Raw genomic sequence first — 12,391 nt, 5'->3', positions numbered from 1 at the left:
AGAGCATTGAGCTCTTCGGTCATATATGAATATTGATAAATATTACTTGTGTTTATTACTATTTCAATGTTGGGCGATCTGTTATTTGTAACATATATGCAAATACTGAAAGTGTTTTGAAGTAAAACTCCCAGTAAGCAGTCAACATGTAAACAGTAAAACATGGTCAAAACATGGTGACCGCCTGAGTATCTTTATTATAAATTGTATTATAAATCTGTTATAATGGGGATAATTTGGCCTTTGAAATTTAGATTATATACACTAGGCGAGGATGAAAATATTTTTTTCCCTTATTGAATCTCCATTTACTACTGATGATAAAGAAGCATCAAATACCTCACCGCAAAGGTGTGTGAATTGGAGAATGGAGTGAGAGCCTTGTTCCTAGGAAACTAGGACAGACAGACCCACACCACATCAAGTGAAAATGAGTTTATTGATGCTGCTTAACATTATGTACCAAGAAATCTGTTTCTCCGTTTCAGAGGATGTGGAAAACATAATTGTCTTGCAGTCCAACATCTTACATTCCATGAAATATACAGAACATTTAATCATGATCATGCTTGAATTGCCACAAGAAAAAAAGGCAGTTTGTCTGTGAACACTCACTGTTCACCCTCACATTCATACTCAAAATTGTGACATATGTTCCCTACTCAAAACAGTCCTTGTAATAGGGACATTCTACAGTCTATGGACCAGTGAGGCGGGTGCGGACCTACACGCGTGTATTTACATCATGGAACATCATGGTACCATTTCAGTGACAGTGGTGCATCACCCACCCAGGCACAGTTAGGGACAGCACAAGCAGCATTCACCATGTCCCTACTTGATTTGTTGCTTTTCATTCAGCAAAATTGATCTCATCCTTGCTATTCTACTTAGTAGAAAAAGGTATATAGTATAAAATGGACCTCAATATTTCAATTAAAAAAGTTATGCAGTTAATAGGCACATGTATAAAACGTATTTATACACTTAAAACCTTGTCGCCCTTTGAAGCTTAAAAGACAATATAGTGCTTTTATCTGAACTGTACAATAACTTCCTGCAAAAGATTTGTACATGGCTACAAGCAGGTACTGCTAGCAAAAATATAAAATGTTTAAAAAGCAGTACTGTATACTTTTGCCTTCCATAGGTAATGTGTGCATTACGACAACTACATTATACGTATCTGAAAACATAATTTTTGTTTTATAGCTTCTAAGCTTTATAGTGGTAAAAAAAAAGTTAGGTTACCTTTTTGGTCACATACCCAACACGTGTCTTTTTTTTATGTTCCCCTTCTTGCATTGATAAGAACCATTGCAACATCCACGCAGAGCAAATCTGCCATTTTGGCCTGAAGGAGACTACCTCTGATTGGCTGTCATGGTTCTGTGCTGTTGTCCCAATGGTGCAAGCGGCAGTTTTTTTTCAGGCCAAAATTGCGGCAGCTCTGTTGTCAAAAAAGCACCAGAGCTTTGTCTCTTGCCTCCAATAGTCTTTGCCTGATCTCTCTCAATTTAAATGGTTTGATCAGAGGAAAATGTATTTTTAAACGGTGAGAGAACGAGAAATGAAGCGGAAGCTACAGTATGGAGATCAATCATGACTGGCATCATGACAGCACAGGTGTGCAGTCATGCTCTGTGGTTATGAGTTGCCTTCACAACATGTGACAGTAAAGTGAACTGGAGGCACTAACACACAGTATAGCCCTTTTCCCACATGCGTACCGGAAAATTACCTGTAAGTCAATATCGGACATTTCCCTTCACACTTCGGCTCGCGCATGTGGGAATCTATCAGCGAAATTGCCTGTATGTGGGGGGCGGCACTGCAGAGCGAGTGGGGGAGTGACGTGTCGGCAAAACTCTGAATGGTGAAATAAGTTTGCTTGTTTATCCGTTCACCTGCATCGCGTTGAAGCACTTTTTACAGACTGGCTTCATTTGATGTGTCCGGGCTTGCCTTCGCTGTCGGCAACGTAAGCAAAATACTTCCACTTTCGCTTCATGCATTTGCCCTGTCGGGCTGTGACTGAAGAGGACTGTGGCCAGAGAGCGAGCAGAGAGGAGAGGGGAAAATCAGCACAGCACACCCACACATGAAGCTGACATAGGCTACTGCTCTTATTATCACAAGATCATTTCGCCAGTTTGCTTTAATGTGCGCGAATGATTAGATTATGCCCGCTGGAACATAAAGCAACGTGTGTACACCTCGCCCATGAGAGTGTCGCGGAAAATGACTGCACCCGTTTCTCACTAGTATCCGCTAAAGCGCATACCGCTCTTCTGACAGGCTGGAAAGTGGTGAAATCTCCGCGACGACGGGGTCGCGCTTATACCGGCACGGCGCCTTTCTCACATGCAGGCATTAGACCACGTACCGGTCATTTTGCAGTACAAAGCGCATGTGGGAAAAGGGCTTATGTGAAACAGTGCCCCGCCCGGTGGTGGACACGAGGAGCTGCATGACTTCAGACCTCAGCAGACAGAGTCTGTGCTGAGCGGCGCCGGCAGCCGCCCGCTGCGTCGAGCCTCTTTCTCTCTCTTCTCTCTCTGCTTCTCCAGCTTCTCCTGGGCCTTACGCATGTCCTTCAGCTTCTTCTTGATAGTTGAGCGGTCACTCTGACTGGACACACCAAGAGCCTGGGGGACAATGTGCACAGATTTAGCCTGAAAATAAACACTACAATATGTCTTGCATATGCTTCAGACTAAGTCCATGGTATTAAGAACCAATGTTGCTGCACCTGCCAACGTCATGAGGTCAGTGTGAGAACAATTAACGTGTTCAACCAAACCCTCAATTTATGCAGGGATTTAGTGGCGCAGCTTAACTGTTGGTCTCATAATCTTGAAGTCCAATGAAGTTGTCCATTTACAGACATACATACATACATAGAAGAACACTGTGCTTAATTGTCTTTCTACTCTAGATGACCAAATTCTACAACTCTGCAAAGGGTCAACACTCTTGTCATCCTACCATTTCAATATTCTTGTCATACCATTTCCTCTCAATGCCCTTCATATGCATTTCCCACTACTGTTGCAGATGTAAAGCATGGCTGCAGAATCACTCACATTTATCTCTAGCTAAAACTCAGTTGAGGGGGGCTTCTAATAAGGTGGCAGTCAAAGACTAACAAACTCTGAAGGCCTCTTTTGTTTGTTTTCACCTTCAACTTGTCACTGTCCAGGTGCATGAGCTGCTGGCCATCCACTCCCTTGGCTGTAAACTCAGTTGTGTATTGGTCCATATTCATGCCCATCAACCAATGGCAGACTTGCTGATTGGTCCATTCAGAGACAGGCCGGTTCTGCCATTGATACTCCTTTCCTGTGGGTACTGGTTCATCATCCAAGGTCTACAGAGCATACACAGAACAGGAAACAAGGCATTAACAATAAACATACTGCTAGCTACTTTAGAAAGTATTCAACCCCTTAACTTTTGCATATTTAGTTTTTTTCTGTGCAAGATTCTTGAAACCTTGTGGGTTCAATTATTTTTTGAAAAAATCACCTTGTTTATTTCAGTGCAGGTAATTGTCACAAGGAATTGTTGAATGTCATCCTGTGTTATATTTGATTTCTTAAGGGAAAAGACTATTACTCATGCCCTATGCAGGGGGGGAAATTACACCTTAAAGAGTAACTCCCAAAAATACGATTGTGCCAACAATGCGCACCATCCATATACTCTAGGACCTGTACATGTTTGGATCCGTGCTCTTATCAATTTAATTATCTATTCTAAACCAATGTTGACAGGAAGTGAAAAATGGTGAAATATAGTCATTTCTCACATTCTTCCACTTGAGAATGGAACGATTTGAGTACATTATTCACAAAATAAATGGCATTTTGAAAAGATTTCATAAAACAAGACATTTTATATTGGGTCTAGCTGGGTGAATACTTTCTGAGACTACATCAAGAAGCCTTTCTATGTGGGCTTGCTGAGTAGCAGTTCAAGTTGGGCTGCAGCCACCAGCATGAAAACAGCAAAGCCAGGCTCTAGTATGCAGCAGCAGAAACCTCTTGCTATGGTGCAAAGAACAACATGCATTGCATGTTCTATGACTAGGGATGCACCGATATGAAAATTTTGGCCGATGCCGATAACCGATATTAACATTGCTGTTATGGCCGATAACCGATATTTACCGATGTCGATATGATCTGTATAAAACCACATTTTTATGATCATCACATTTTGTACATACTGAAAAACACATGTTAACACTGAATTTGAAAAAGTTATGCATTTCTTTATTTGCAAAGCCTTTGGAAAAGCCCATAAATCATAGATTTACTGCATTATTTCATATCAATGTGAAGAATTTGGCTGATAATGATAACCGATATTAACATTGCAACATCTGACCGATACCGATATGACCGATATGTTAAAAAATCGGCCGATACTGGCCGATACCGATATGATTGCCGATATATCGTGCATCCCTATCTATGACTGAAAACAACTAGTATGCAATGCCCTAATTCACCAAATAAGGAGCAGTGAGAAAATCAACATGCACAGGAAGCATGTCAGTGACCGCAAAATACCCATGACTCCAAAGTGCATGTCTTTATAGGTTCTGCTGAGATTATAACCTTTAAAAATTCTTCAACTATAATGTCAGCAAAAAACCAGACACAACGAACATGAATGAAACACAGATGCAGAGGCAGCAGAGCAGTCAAACGTGTTCGGTGGTTCTGCCAAAGCTGGTAAACAACATGATGCACCACTTGACTATTCTAATAGATGCCTTAATAGAGAAGTTCAAACTAGTAACGTCACAGCCGACTTTAAAACGAGCTAAGCCATAAGACTTGTTGTAGCACACAACACAAGATAGCGTCCACACACATGCAAGTGCAACCCCATTCCTTGCTCTCTCCATTCATGATTTAATGGCAGCTATGAGAGGGGGAGGCTCCCAGAGCATGCTTGAGAACATCCCATTTGAGCCACATGAAGGCATCTCACACAGCTTTCAGCCACATGAAGGCATCTCGCACAGCTTTAGTGGCCGTGCGACAAAGAGAGCACTCACCTCAGTGGAAGAGAAGACTAAAGTGTGTGAGCGCCCAGACAGATTGGGTTCAGCAACTAACCCAGAGATGTCTGAACTGGGACTGGCAGGGTTAGAATCATCTATGACTGACAAACTCTGGAACAAGTGGAAACAACAAACTCATTAACTAGATTAACACACAGTTCTTTACTAGGGTGGGACAAAAACAACGCTACAGGGCAGGGTGGGGGTAGGGGGGTGAATACAGGGTGAGAATAGTGCTTCCGGACTGAAATTGTTATGATTAATCATCAAAACTGCGATCACAATGCTCCAAATCCATAAGAGTGATCTAAGTGTTACGCTACGTCAGTCACTGTTGTTATTAACATCAGAGGGGATGAGAAAAGATCATGTGTCTCATACGCCTGTAAACCTAACATGATATTCAAGGAACTAAAACAAACACCAACACCCATTCACCAACAAAACTACATCCACAACTTCTAAACTAAACAAGTGATTCTAATGGAAGATCACACAACACAAAACGCAATATTAGGTATGAGGTAATGTTTTAATTAAAATGCCGTTAAATACATTTAAATATGTGGTGCAGTTTTAAAGTTAAACTACAGTTGGTTTTCCAGACACAGATTAGGTTTAATCCTGGAACGAGAATAATATCATCCAGTCCAGGACTACTGTAGGCTTAATCTGTGTCCTCTAAACCAAGCCATCAGGTTTAGTCAATGTAGTTTAATCAGAAAATTAGACAATATGAAATTTGTGGAACACTACCACATACCCACTGCAATGATTTTATTGATACTAGGATCTAGATGTGAAACTACAAATCACAAAACTACATTTGTTAGTAGTGATCTACCATCTCCTCTACGAGAATTAGAAAGGGTAAAAAAAGATGATACTGTACCAAATCTAATGAGCGACTGAATAAAGAGGACCAGGAGAGATTTGTCTGTTTAAAGGAAGGACTGTTTAGTAAGAGTCCTCTGAGCTGCAGGCTTGCACAGAGTTGAAATTGCCATGACATACACACAGTATGACATACACACAGTGACATACACACAGTAATAGACCCAAGAGTGTTCTCTTCATAGTGGCTCCTTATTGGTTCAGAAATGTCTTGAATTCATTGAAGAGCACTGTGGCGTGTGGCAACTCCCACCCAGCCACAGCCTGTGTGACAGCTAGCCAGGCGCTTAACTAGATGGAGGCGATTTGATGCGTCACTATTTGCCAAGTCACTGAAAAGCCACGGAATCTTTCCCCACTTGCTCTCTGATGACTAACATATGGATATGCCCTTATTCCAGTCATTGTTTGGTGTAGCTTATTTGGAGAATTGGTCACTGAAAGCACATGTCTGGAAATAGGAAATTAGGCTCCCGCTTTGTGTCTACTGGTTTTACCGTTTTCATGAGGACAAAAATCTGCTGTGATAATGGAGTGTAGACAAGGACGATGACTGTCTCGCAGCTGGCCAACTCATTGAGAGAAGAGAGGAGGATGACGGGTCAATTTAAAGACAGAGAACAGCCAAGCTGCCTGTCACTACAAATGATTATCATCAATTCACTAGCCTGGGACTCTATTTTCTAGCACGTACAATCAGTATTGTGCACACAATGTTTTCTTAAGTTCCTCTTGCATTCATTCCCATGTATGTGGTAGATTGAGAAGTTGCTTTTCAATGATTGGTTTGTTGCTTTTCATTGATTGGCAGATGAATATAAAGACCACAAAACACAAAGTCTTGGTTACTGATTTAGGCATCTCGTGCTACATTAAACAATATGAAGGAAAGAAAGAGAAAATTGTAAATGCAAACTTTTTGCCTCCAAAATGTATACAATGTAAAGGTAAAAAGCATAAATACCAAAGGCACTAACTAATTTGGATAGCGCTATAATCACAACTATTGTCAACCAAGATTTGTAAATGGTGCAATGATTGCTGTTTTTTTATTTTCTCAAGGGACACCAAATAAAGGTTAATTTCACTATATACTGTATATATATATATATATATATATATATATACACACACACACACACACACACACACACACACACACACACACACACACACACACATAAGTTATCTATATATAAGCAATAGATCATGACAGGCACACCTAAGGGTGTTTTCAAAGCATGTTGGGATCTTTCAAAGCACGGCCCTTAGGTGTGGTATAATAAGCATATACCACGGTCTGAAGTGATCTATTGCTTTAATGCTTTTATAAAATTGTTACCAAGTATGGCAATATGAAAGTATATTAAACAACTCGTAAAAGCTTAAATCACTGTTTGGACCTGAGCCCCTCTGGCTCAGGTCCAAACAGGTCAACTCTCCCATAAATGGCCCCAATTTCATTTTTGCCCCCATTTACTTCACACAGTGTTCAGGGCTGTAACTGTGGTATATGCTAAATATACCACACAGCTGTGAGCCAATCAGATTGCTTGATTTACAGCTGTGAGCCAATCAGATTGCTTGATTTGAAAGAGCAGTTATATATATATATATGTGTGTGTGTGTGTGTGTGTGTGTGTGTGTGTGTGTGTGTGTGTGTGTGTGTGTGTGTGTGTGTGTGTGTGTGTGTGTGTGTGTGTGTGTGTGTGTGTGTGTGTGTGTGTGTATATATATATATATATATATATATATATATATATATATATATATATAGTTTATATATATAGTTTGTGCAATACAGTTTTGCACAAATTAATTGATGTGAGACCAAAGAATTTCTGACTGGTCATTGGTCATACTACAGTACATTCCGTCTAGTGTTAAATACATTTATTGTATTTAAAATGTATACCGTATGTACATCATGTAGTGTTAAAGCCCCAATCAGTAACTTTTTCACCTTAATATAACAGCTTTTTAGTCATTGAGGGTGGTAGAATGACTTGTAACAGGAAGAATGTCACCTCTATTGGTCACACACCGCCCTCCAAAGCCCTCTCCTGGGACTAAGCAGTTTGGTGCCTGCGTCCCGGAGACAAGATGCGCGCAAGCGCTCTACAGCGAGAGCGTGGTGTTCCTGGAAACAAGGAAGTAACTCGATGCGGATTTGCTACGAAAATGACGTTTCACGTAACTATGGATTATTATTTCATCACGTGGCGAGTACCCGATGTCACAACATGTACATAGAGCTTTCTGGCGCTGTGTTTTGTTGACTTTGAACTGCGATATCGATATCGATACTGTTGCACGCAGAGGACGCAGTTTCCCCAATAGCAAAACTTGGAAAAGTTGCTGAATGGGGCTTTAAATACATGTAGTCTGTGTATATCCAATATATATTTTCAAACTAATTTACACACACCTTATTTTTGCGATCCTGGCTTTGCTCACTGCTGGTCTCAGTGGTAGTGTATGGCAGACTGCTGCTGGAGGAGGACGGCTCCTTGTCCCTGTCTTTCTCTCTGTCCCCAAACCAAGAGAAGGGCATACAGGTAGGGATGGAGGTCATGGACTCTGAGGGAGACAGGTTCCCTCCAGACTCATCCAGCAGCTCTGCCGACCCCCTGGGCATTGGGGAAGGAGGAGGATACACAGTCAAGCTTACATGTGACTGCTTAATACAAGATCTCTTGCATAACAAGACAGCCAAGAACAACCTACAAATTCAAATAACAATACCCAGAGATGTCAGAGGTCATTGCCACAGACACAGGCCAATCCATAGTATGGTGAAGGCAAACAACAACAACCTGCACAGCTTACATGAGCCTTTGATAGAGACACTGCGGAGCGCGTCATCATTCAGAAACCACGCCCAAAACGGGGGAAAACACAAACTCCCGTCCAAACCTGCCGTTCTCCTATGTCGCGTGCATGGTCGGTGTTGCACAAAAAGATCGTATATACGGAAGATGAACACTCCAACTTAGTTCATTGACAGCAACATCCACATTTTTCTTCTCGCCAATTCTCAATGGCTTCCTTGTTTTCCTCGGGAGTACAAAAAAACTTTAACTGGCGATTTTTTACATGTGTTGGCTGCGCAGCCCACCACACAACAGCTTTTAGCTATGTTTAATTCAAGGAAAATGATGCTGGTGTCTGGAAATGAACGGAGCTTTTCCCCCGTGATGGGCGTGGCCTATTTCACGCAGTGTCTCTATAGCCCATGATTGAATATCCTTGTTGCCAAAAATGAATCCGATAAAAGAGTATTCTGCCCACAGATGGAACAAAAAAATATGTGGCCGCCAGCTACCTCTTTGACTGGGCAGCGCACTGAAAGCTTCCACCAAATGTTCTGTTGGAAAACATTGAAAGTGGCCCACAAAAAAAGCAACAGCTTTTTGGAAGGGTTATTTGGCACTTCATACTGTCCTTAATGAATTGAAAAAGCAATACCTGCTGTCCAAAGACGCTCTCATCGCCTCCTTGTCGTGTTTCTTCCCTTTGCCACCTGACTTCCGGAGGCCCCTGTGTTGGTTATCAGTAACATATTGGATTAGAATAGATAATACTACAATGGTAGTAACTTGGAAACTAATGATTGACATCATGGGGACTTACCCAAAGTCAGGAAATCGTCTTTTTGCTTTTCCTGCCGACGAGGCCTCATTTAAATCCTCTGGAATGGAGCAATAATAATCAGGCTCAATAACAATGTCAGAGAGCAGAGCAGCTCTTACAGCAGGGTGTTTGGATCTTACAAACCTTTCAGCTCTTTGCCCTTGCCTTTGGACTCCCTCTTCTTGACGTTACGCAGGAACCCTGAGGGGGAGTGTGGCGACGGGGTTTCTTTAGAGGGCGATAGAGAGGGGCTTCCGCCGCTTTCAATACTGTCTCTCTGGGATGGCGACGACAAGGAGGGGCTGCTGGAGAGCTCCACCTTACTCCTGGATCCATCTCTCGTCTCCACTGGATCGTCTCTCTGTCCGTTTCCAGGATAGCAGACAGGCAGCGGCAGAGACAGGCTCTCCTGGATTGACCTCCTCCTCCTGGGAGTCTCTTGCTCCTCCTGATCCTCCTCTTCCTCAGTCTCCTGGAGGGACAGACTAGTTCTTTACATGGACGAGGACAAGCTGTTCTATATAACAGAAAGCTCCGGTCCTCAGTTCTGATTGGCTGTCAGGTTTGCACACACACTGTCATTGTGTCATTGACTGTGTGACCAGTGATCACTGTTAATTAAAATACTAATAATAAACCAATTGAAAATCACCACTTGTAGTGGCATTCCTTCTGAGTCACCAAAAAAGTTAAAAGATATGCCACCAGTGAGCTGCAGGCACAACAACTAAAGTCCAACGCGAATGACAAGATGCAATCCAGTTTTAAAGATGTTTACTGAAGAATAAACGTTTACAAAGTCACACGGTAGAAAGACTGTATGCTCTCATACTTGCAGCTCCCTCACTCTACTCCTCCCACATGACATCAACTAAGAATTAAAGGGAGCGTCCACCAATCAATAGGTTCAACAGTTTACATGCATGCATTTTCCTTTCACATATTGTAACCAAAGTTTTATATAATTTAACCTATACAGTAATTATCAATGTGGCTCTTACACCACTAATGCCGGTACTTATGTGTCACTTAGCAATCACATTGTTGGGCTACTTCTCAGGTGTGCAAGAGACTTTGGTTGGGCTACTTTTCAAGAAATATACTACTTGGTGGAAGAGTAACATTTAATTATTTAATAACTACTATTAAGTATTGAACATTGTCCTTTATTACAAGGGGGTATTACCGTTTTATACAAGCAATAGGCCACTCAAGGCCGTGCTTGAATACAGTCAGTGATTTTTAAAATAGCAATAGGCCTGTTAACATTATTCTGTTTTTGTAGAGAAGTGCTGCCTCAACTGTATTTGTGCTAAGAATATGAAAAAGTGGGTCACGATGCACACTTTGCCCCCCATAACATTGAATGCTCCCTTCAGCTGGAAAATACACACAGAGCTTTATTTTACATTGTAAAATAAGTCAACAATAAAAACATGCATGTATGTTGCTTGTAGCACTGGTTTGAGTTACATTATCAGTGGTTCCCAGCCCTTGGGTCACGACCCCAAGTGGGGGCACCTGGAATTCAAATGGGGTCGCATGAAAAAAACTTTAAAAACAAAAACAAAACACACACAAAAACAAAACAAAACAAAAAACGAAGAGGATTGGGACCACTTGATTTTTTTTAAAGTTGAGTCAGGATTCTGAAAATAAAGTAGGAATTCTTGTAGGAGTTTAATGTCAGAATTTTGAGGAAAAAAGTCAGCATACTCTTACATGTGACATCACTGATGATGTAGATGATGTCATTGATGTACCCAAATTTGAATGTCTGGGGTCCCTATATTTTTGTGACGTCAAAGTGGAACGCCTGCATTACATATTGTGCTTGAACATGGAGGAGAGAAGACTGCTGGTACTTGGCTTTGGCAAAGCAGGCAGAGGAGCCAGATGAGGGGGCTGCAGTCAAACAGTCAGCTAAAAATCCCATCTCATCCACATCACCTGCTCCTTTAAGATTTTTCAATTTCAGAAAGTGCTCTACACTGCAGATGGCAGGCACAGTGTTTTACTCCCAATTAGCTTTGACAAGGAGAAGGCCCCAATGGAACTTCATGTCGTGCTTAACAACACCTCTTAGCCACCTCTAAATCCTGCAAAGCTTTGTCTCAAGTTATCATACGGTTTAATTTAATGATCTGCTCAAAGCAATGCTCTGTGTAATAATATGTTCAAACAGCAATGATCTGTTTAATGAAATGATCTGCTCACAGCAATGCTCTGTTGAATGAAATGATCTAGTCGTTAGATGAGAGCAGAATAGGAGGTGCAGTAATGATCTAGTCGTTAGATGAGAGCAGAATAGGAGGTGTAGTAATGATCTAGTCGTTAGATGAGAGCAGAATAGGCGGTGTAGTAATGATCTAGTCATAGATGAGAGCAGAATAGGAGGTGTAGTAATGATCTAGTCGTTAGATGAAAGCAGAATAGGAGGTGTAGTAATGATCTAGTCATTAGATGAGAGCAGAATAGGAGGTGTAGTAATGATCTAGTCATTAGATGAAAGCAGAATAGGAGGTGTAGTAATGATCTAGTCATTAGATGAGAGCAGAATAGGCGGTGTAGTAATGATCTAGTCGTTAGATGAGAGCAGAATAGGAGGTGTAGTAATGATCTAGTCGTTAGATGAAAGCAGAATAGGAGGTGTAGTAATGATCTAGTCGTTAGATGAGAGCAGAATAGGAGGTGTAGTAATGATCTAGTTGTTAGATGAGAGCAGAATAGGAGGTGTAGTAATGATCTAGTCATAGATGAGAGCAGAATAGGAGGTGTAGTAATGAT

General features: G+C 41.4%; 1 protein-coding gene across 3 annotated transcripts in view; it reads right to left on the bottom strand.

Annotated features, from left to right (window-relative positions):
* Window positions 1-436: 436 nt before the first annotated feature.
* Window positions 437-12,391, bottom strand: part of ppp1r9ala (protein phosphatase 1 regulatory subunit 9A-like A) — a 37,226-nt gene continuing 25,271 nt past the window's right edge. The window contains exons 13-20 of one of the 3 annotated variants that reach the window (XR_014552780.1): window positions 9,749-10,076; window positions 9,605-9,662; window positions 9,440-9,511; window positions 8,400-8,601; window positions 5,072-5,188; window positions 3,182-3,370; window positions 2,430-2,648; window positions 437-1,708 (exon numbers count right to left, since the gene is read on the bottom strand). Coding sequence is in view for 2 of the 3 variants with exons in the window: in XM_083639078.1 (XP_083495204.1) it covers window positions 2,484-2,648; window positions 3,182-3,370; window positions 5,072-5,188; window positions 8,400-8,601; window positions 9,440-9,511; window positions 9,605-9,662; window positions 9,749-10,076 (1,131 nt within the window). In the remaining variant the exon portion in view is untranslated. Of the gene's footprint in view, window positions 2,649-3,181; window positions 3,371-5,071; window positions 5,189-8,399; window positions 8,602-9,439; window positions 9,512-9,604; window positions 9,663-9,748; window positions 10,077-12,391 lie in introns of all 3 variants that reach the window. The other 2 variants (XM_083639078.1, XM_083639079.1) reach the window with 2 other exon arrangements.

Source organism: Poromitra crassiceps (assembly GCF_964638095.1).
Source record: "Poromitra crassiceps genome assembly, chromosome: 6".
Classification (NCBI taxonomy): Eukaryota; Metazoa; Chordata; class Actinopteri; order Beryciformes; family Melamphaidae; genus Poromitra; species Poromitra crassiceps.
The sequence above is the reverse complement of the archived record's forward strand: the minus strand, read 5'-3'. Positions and strand labels throughout refer to the sequence as shown.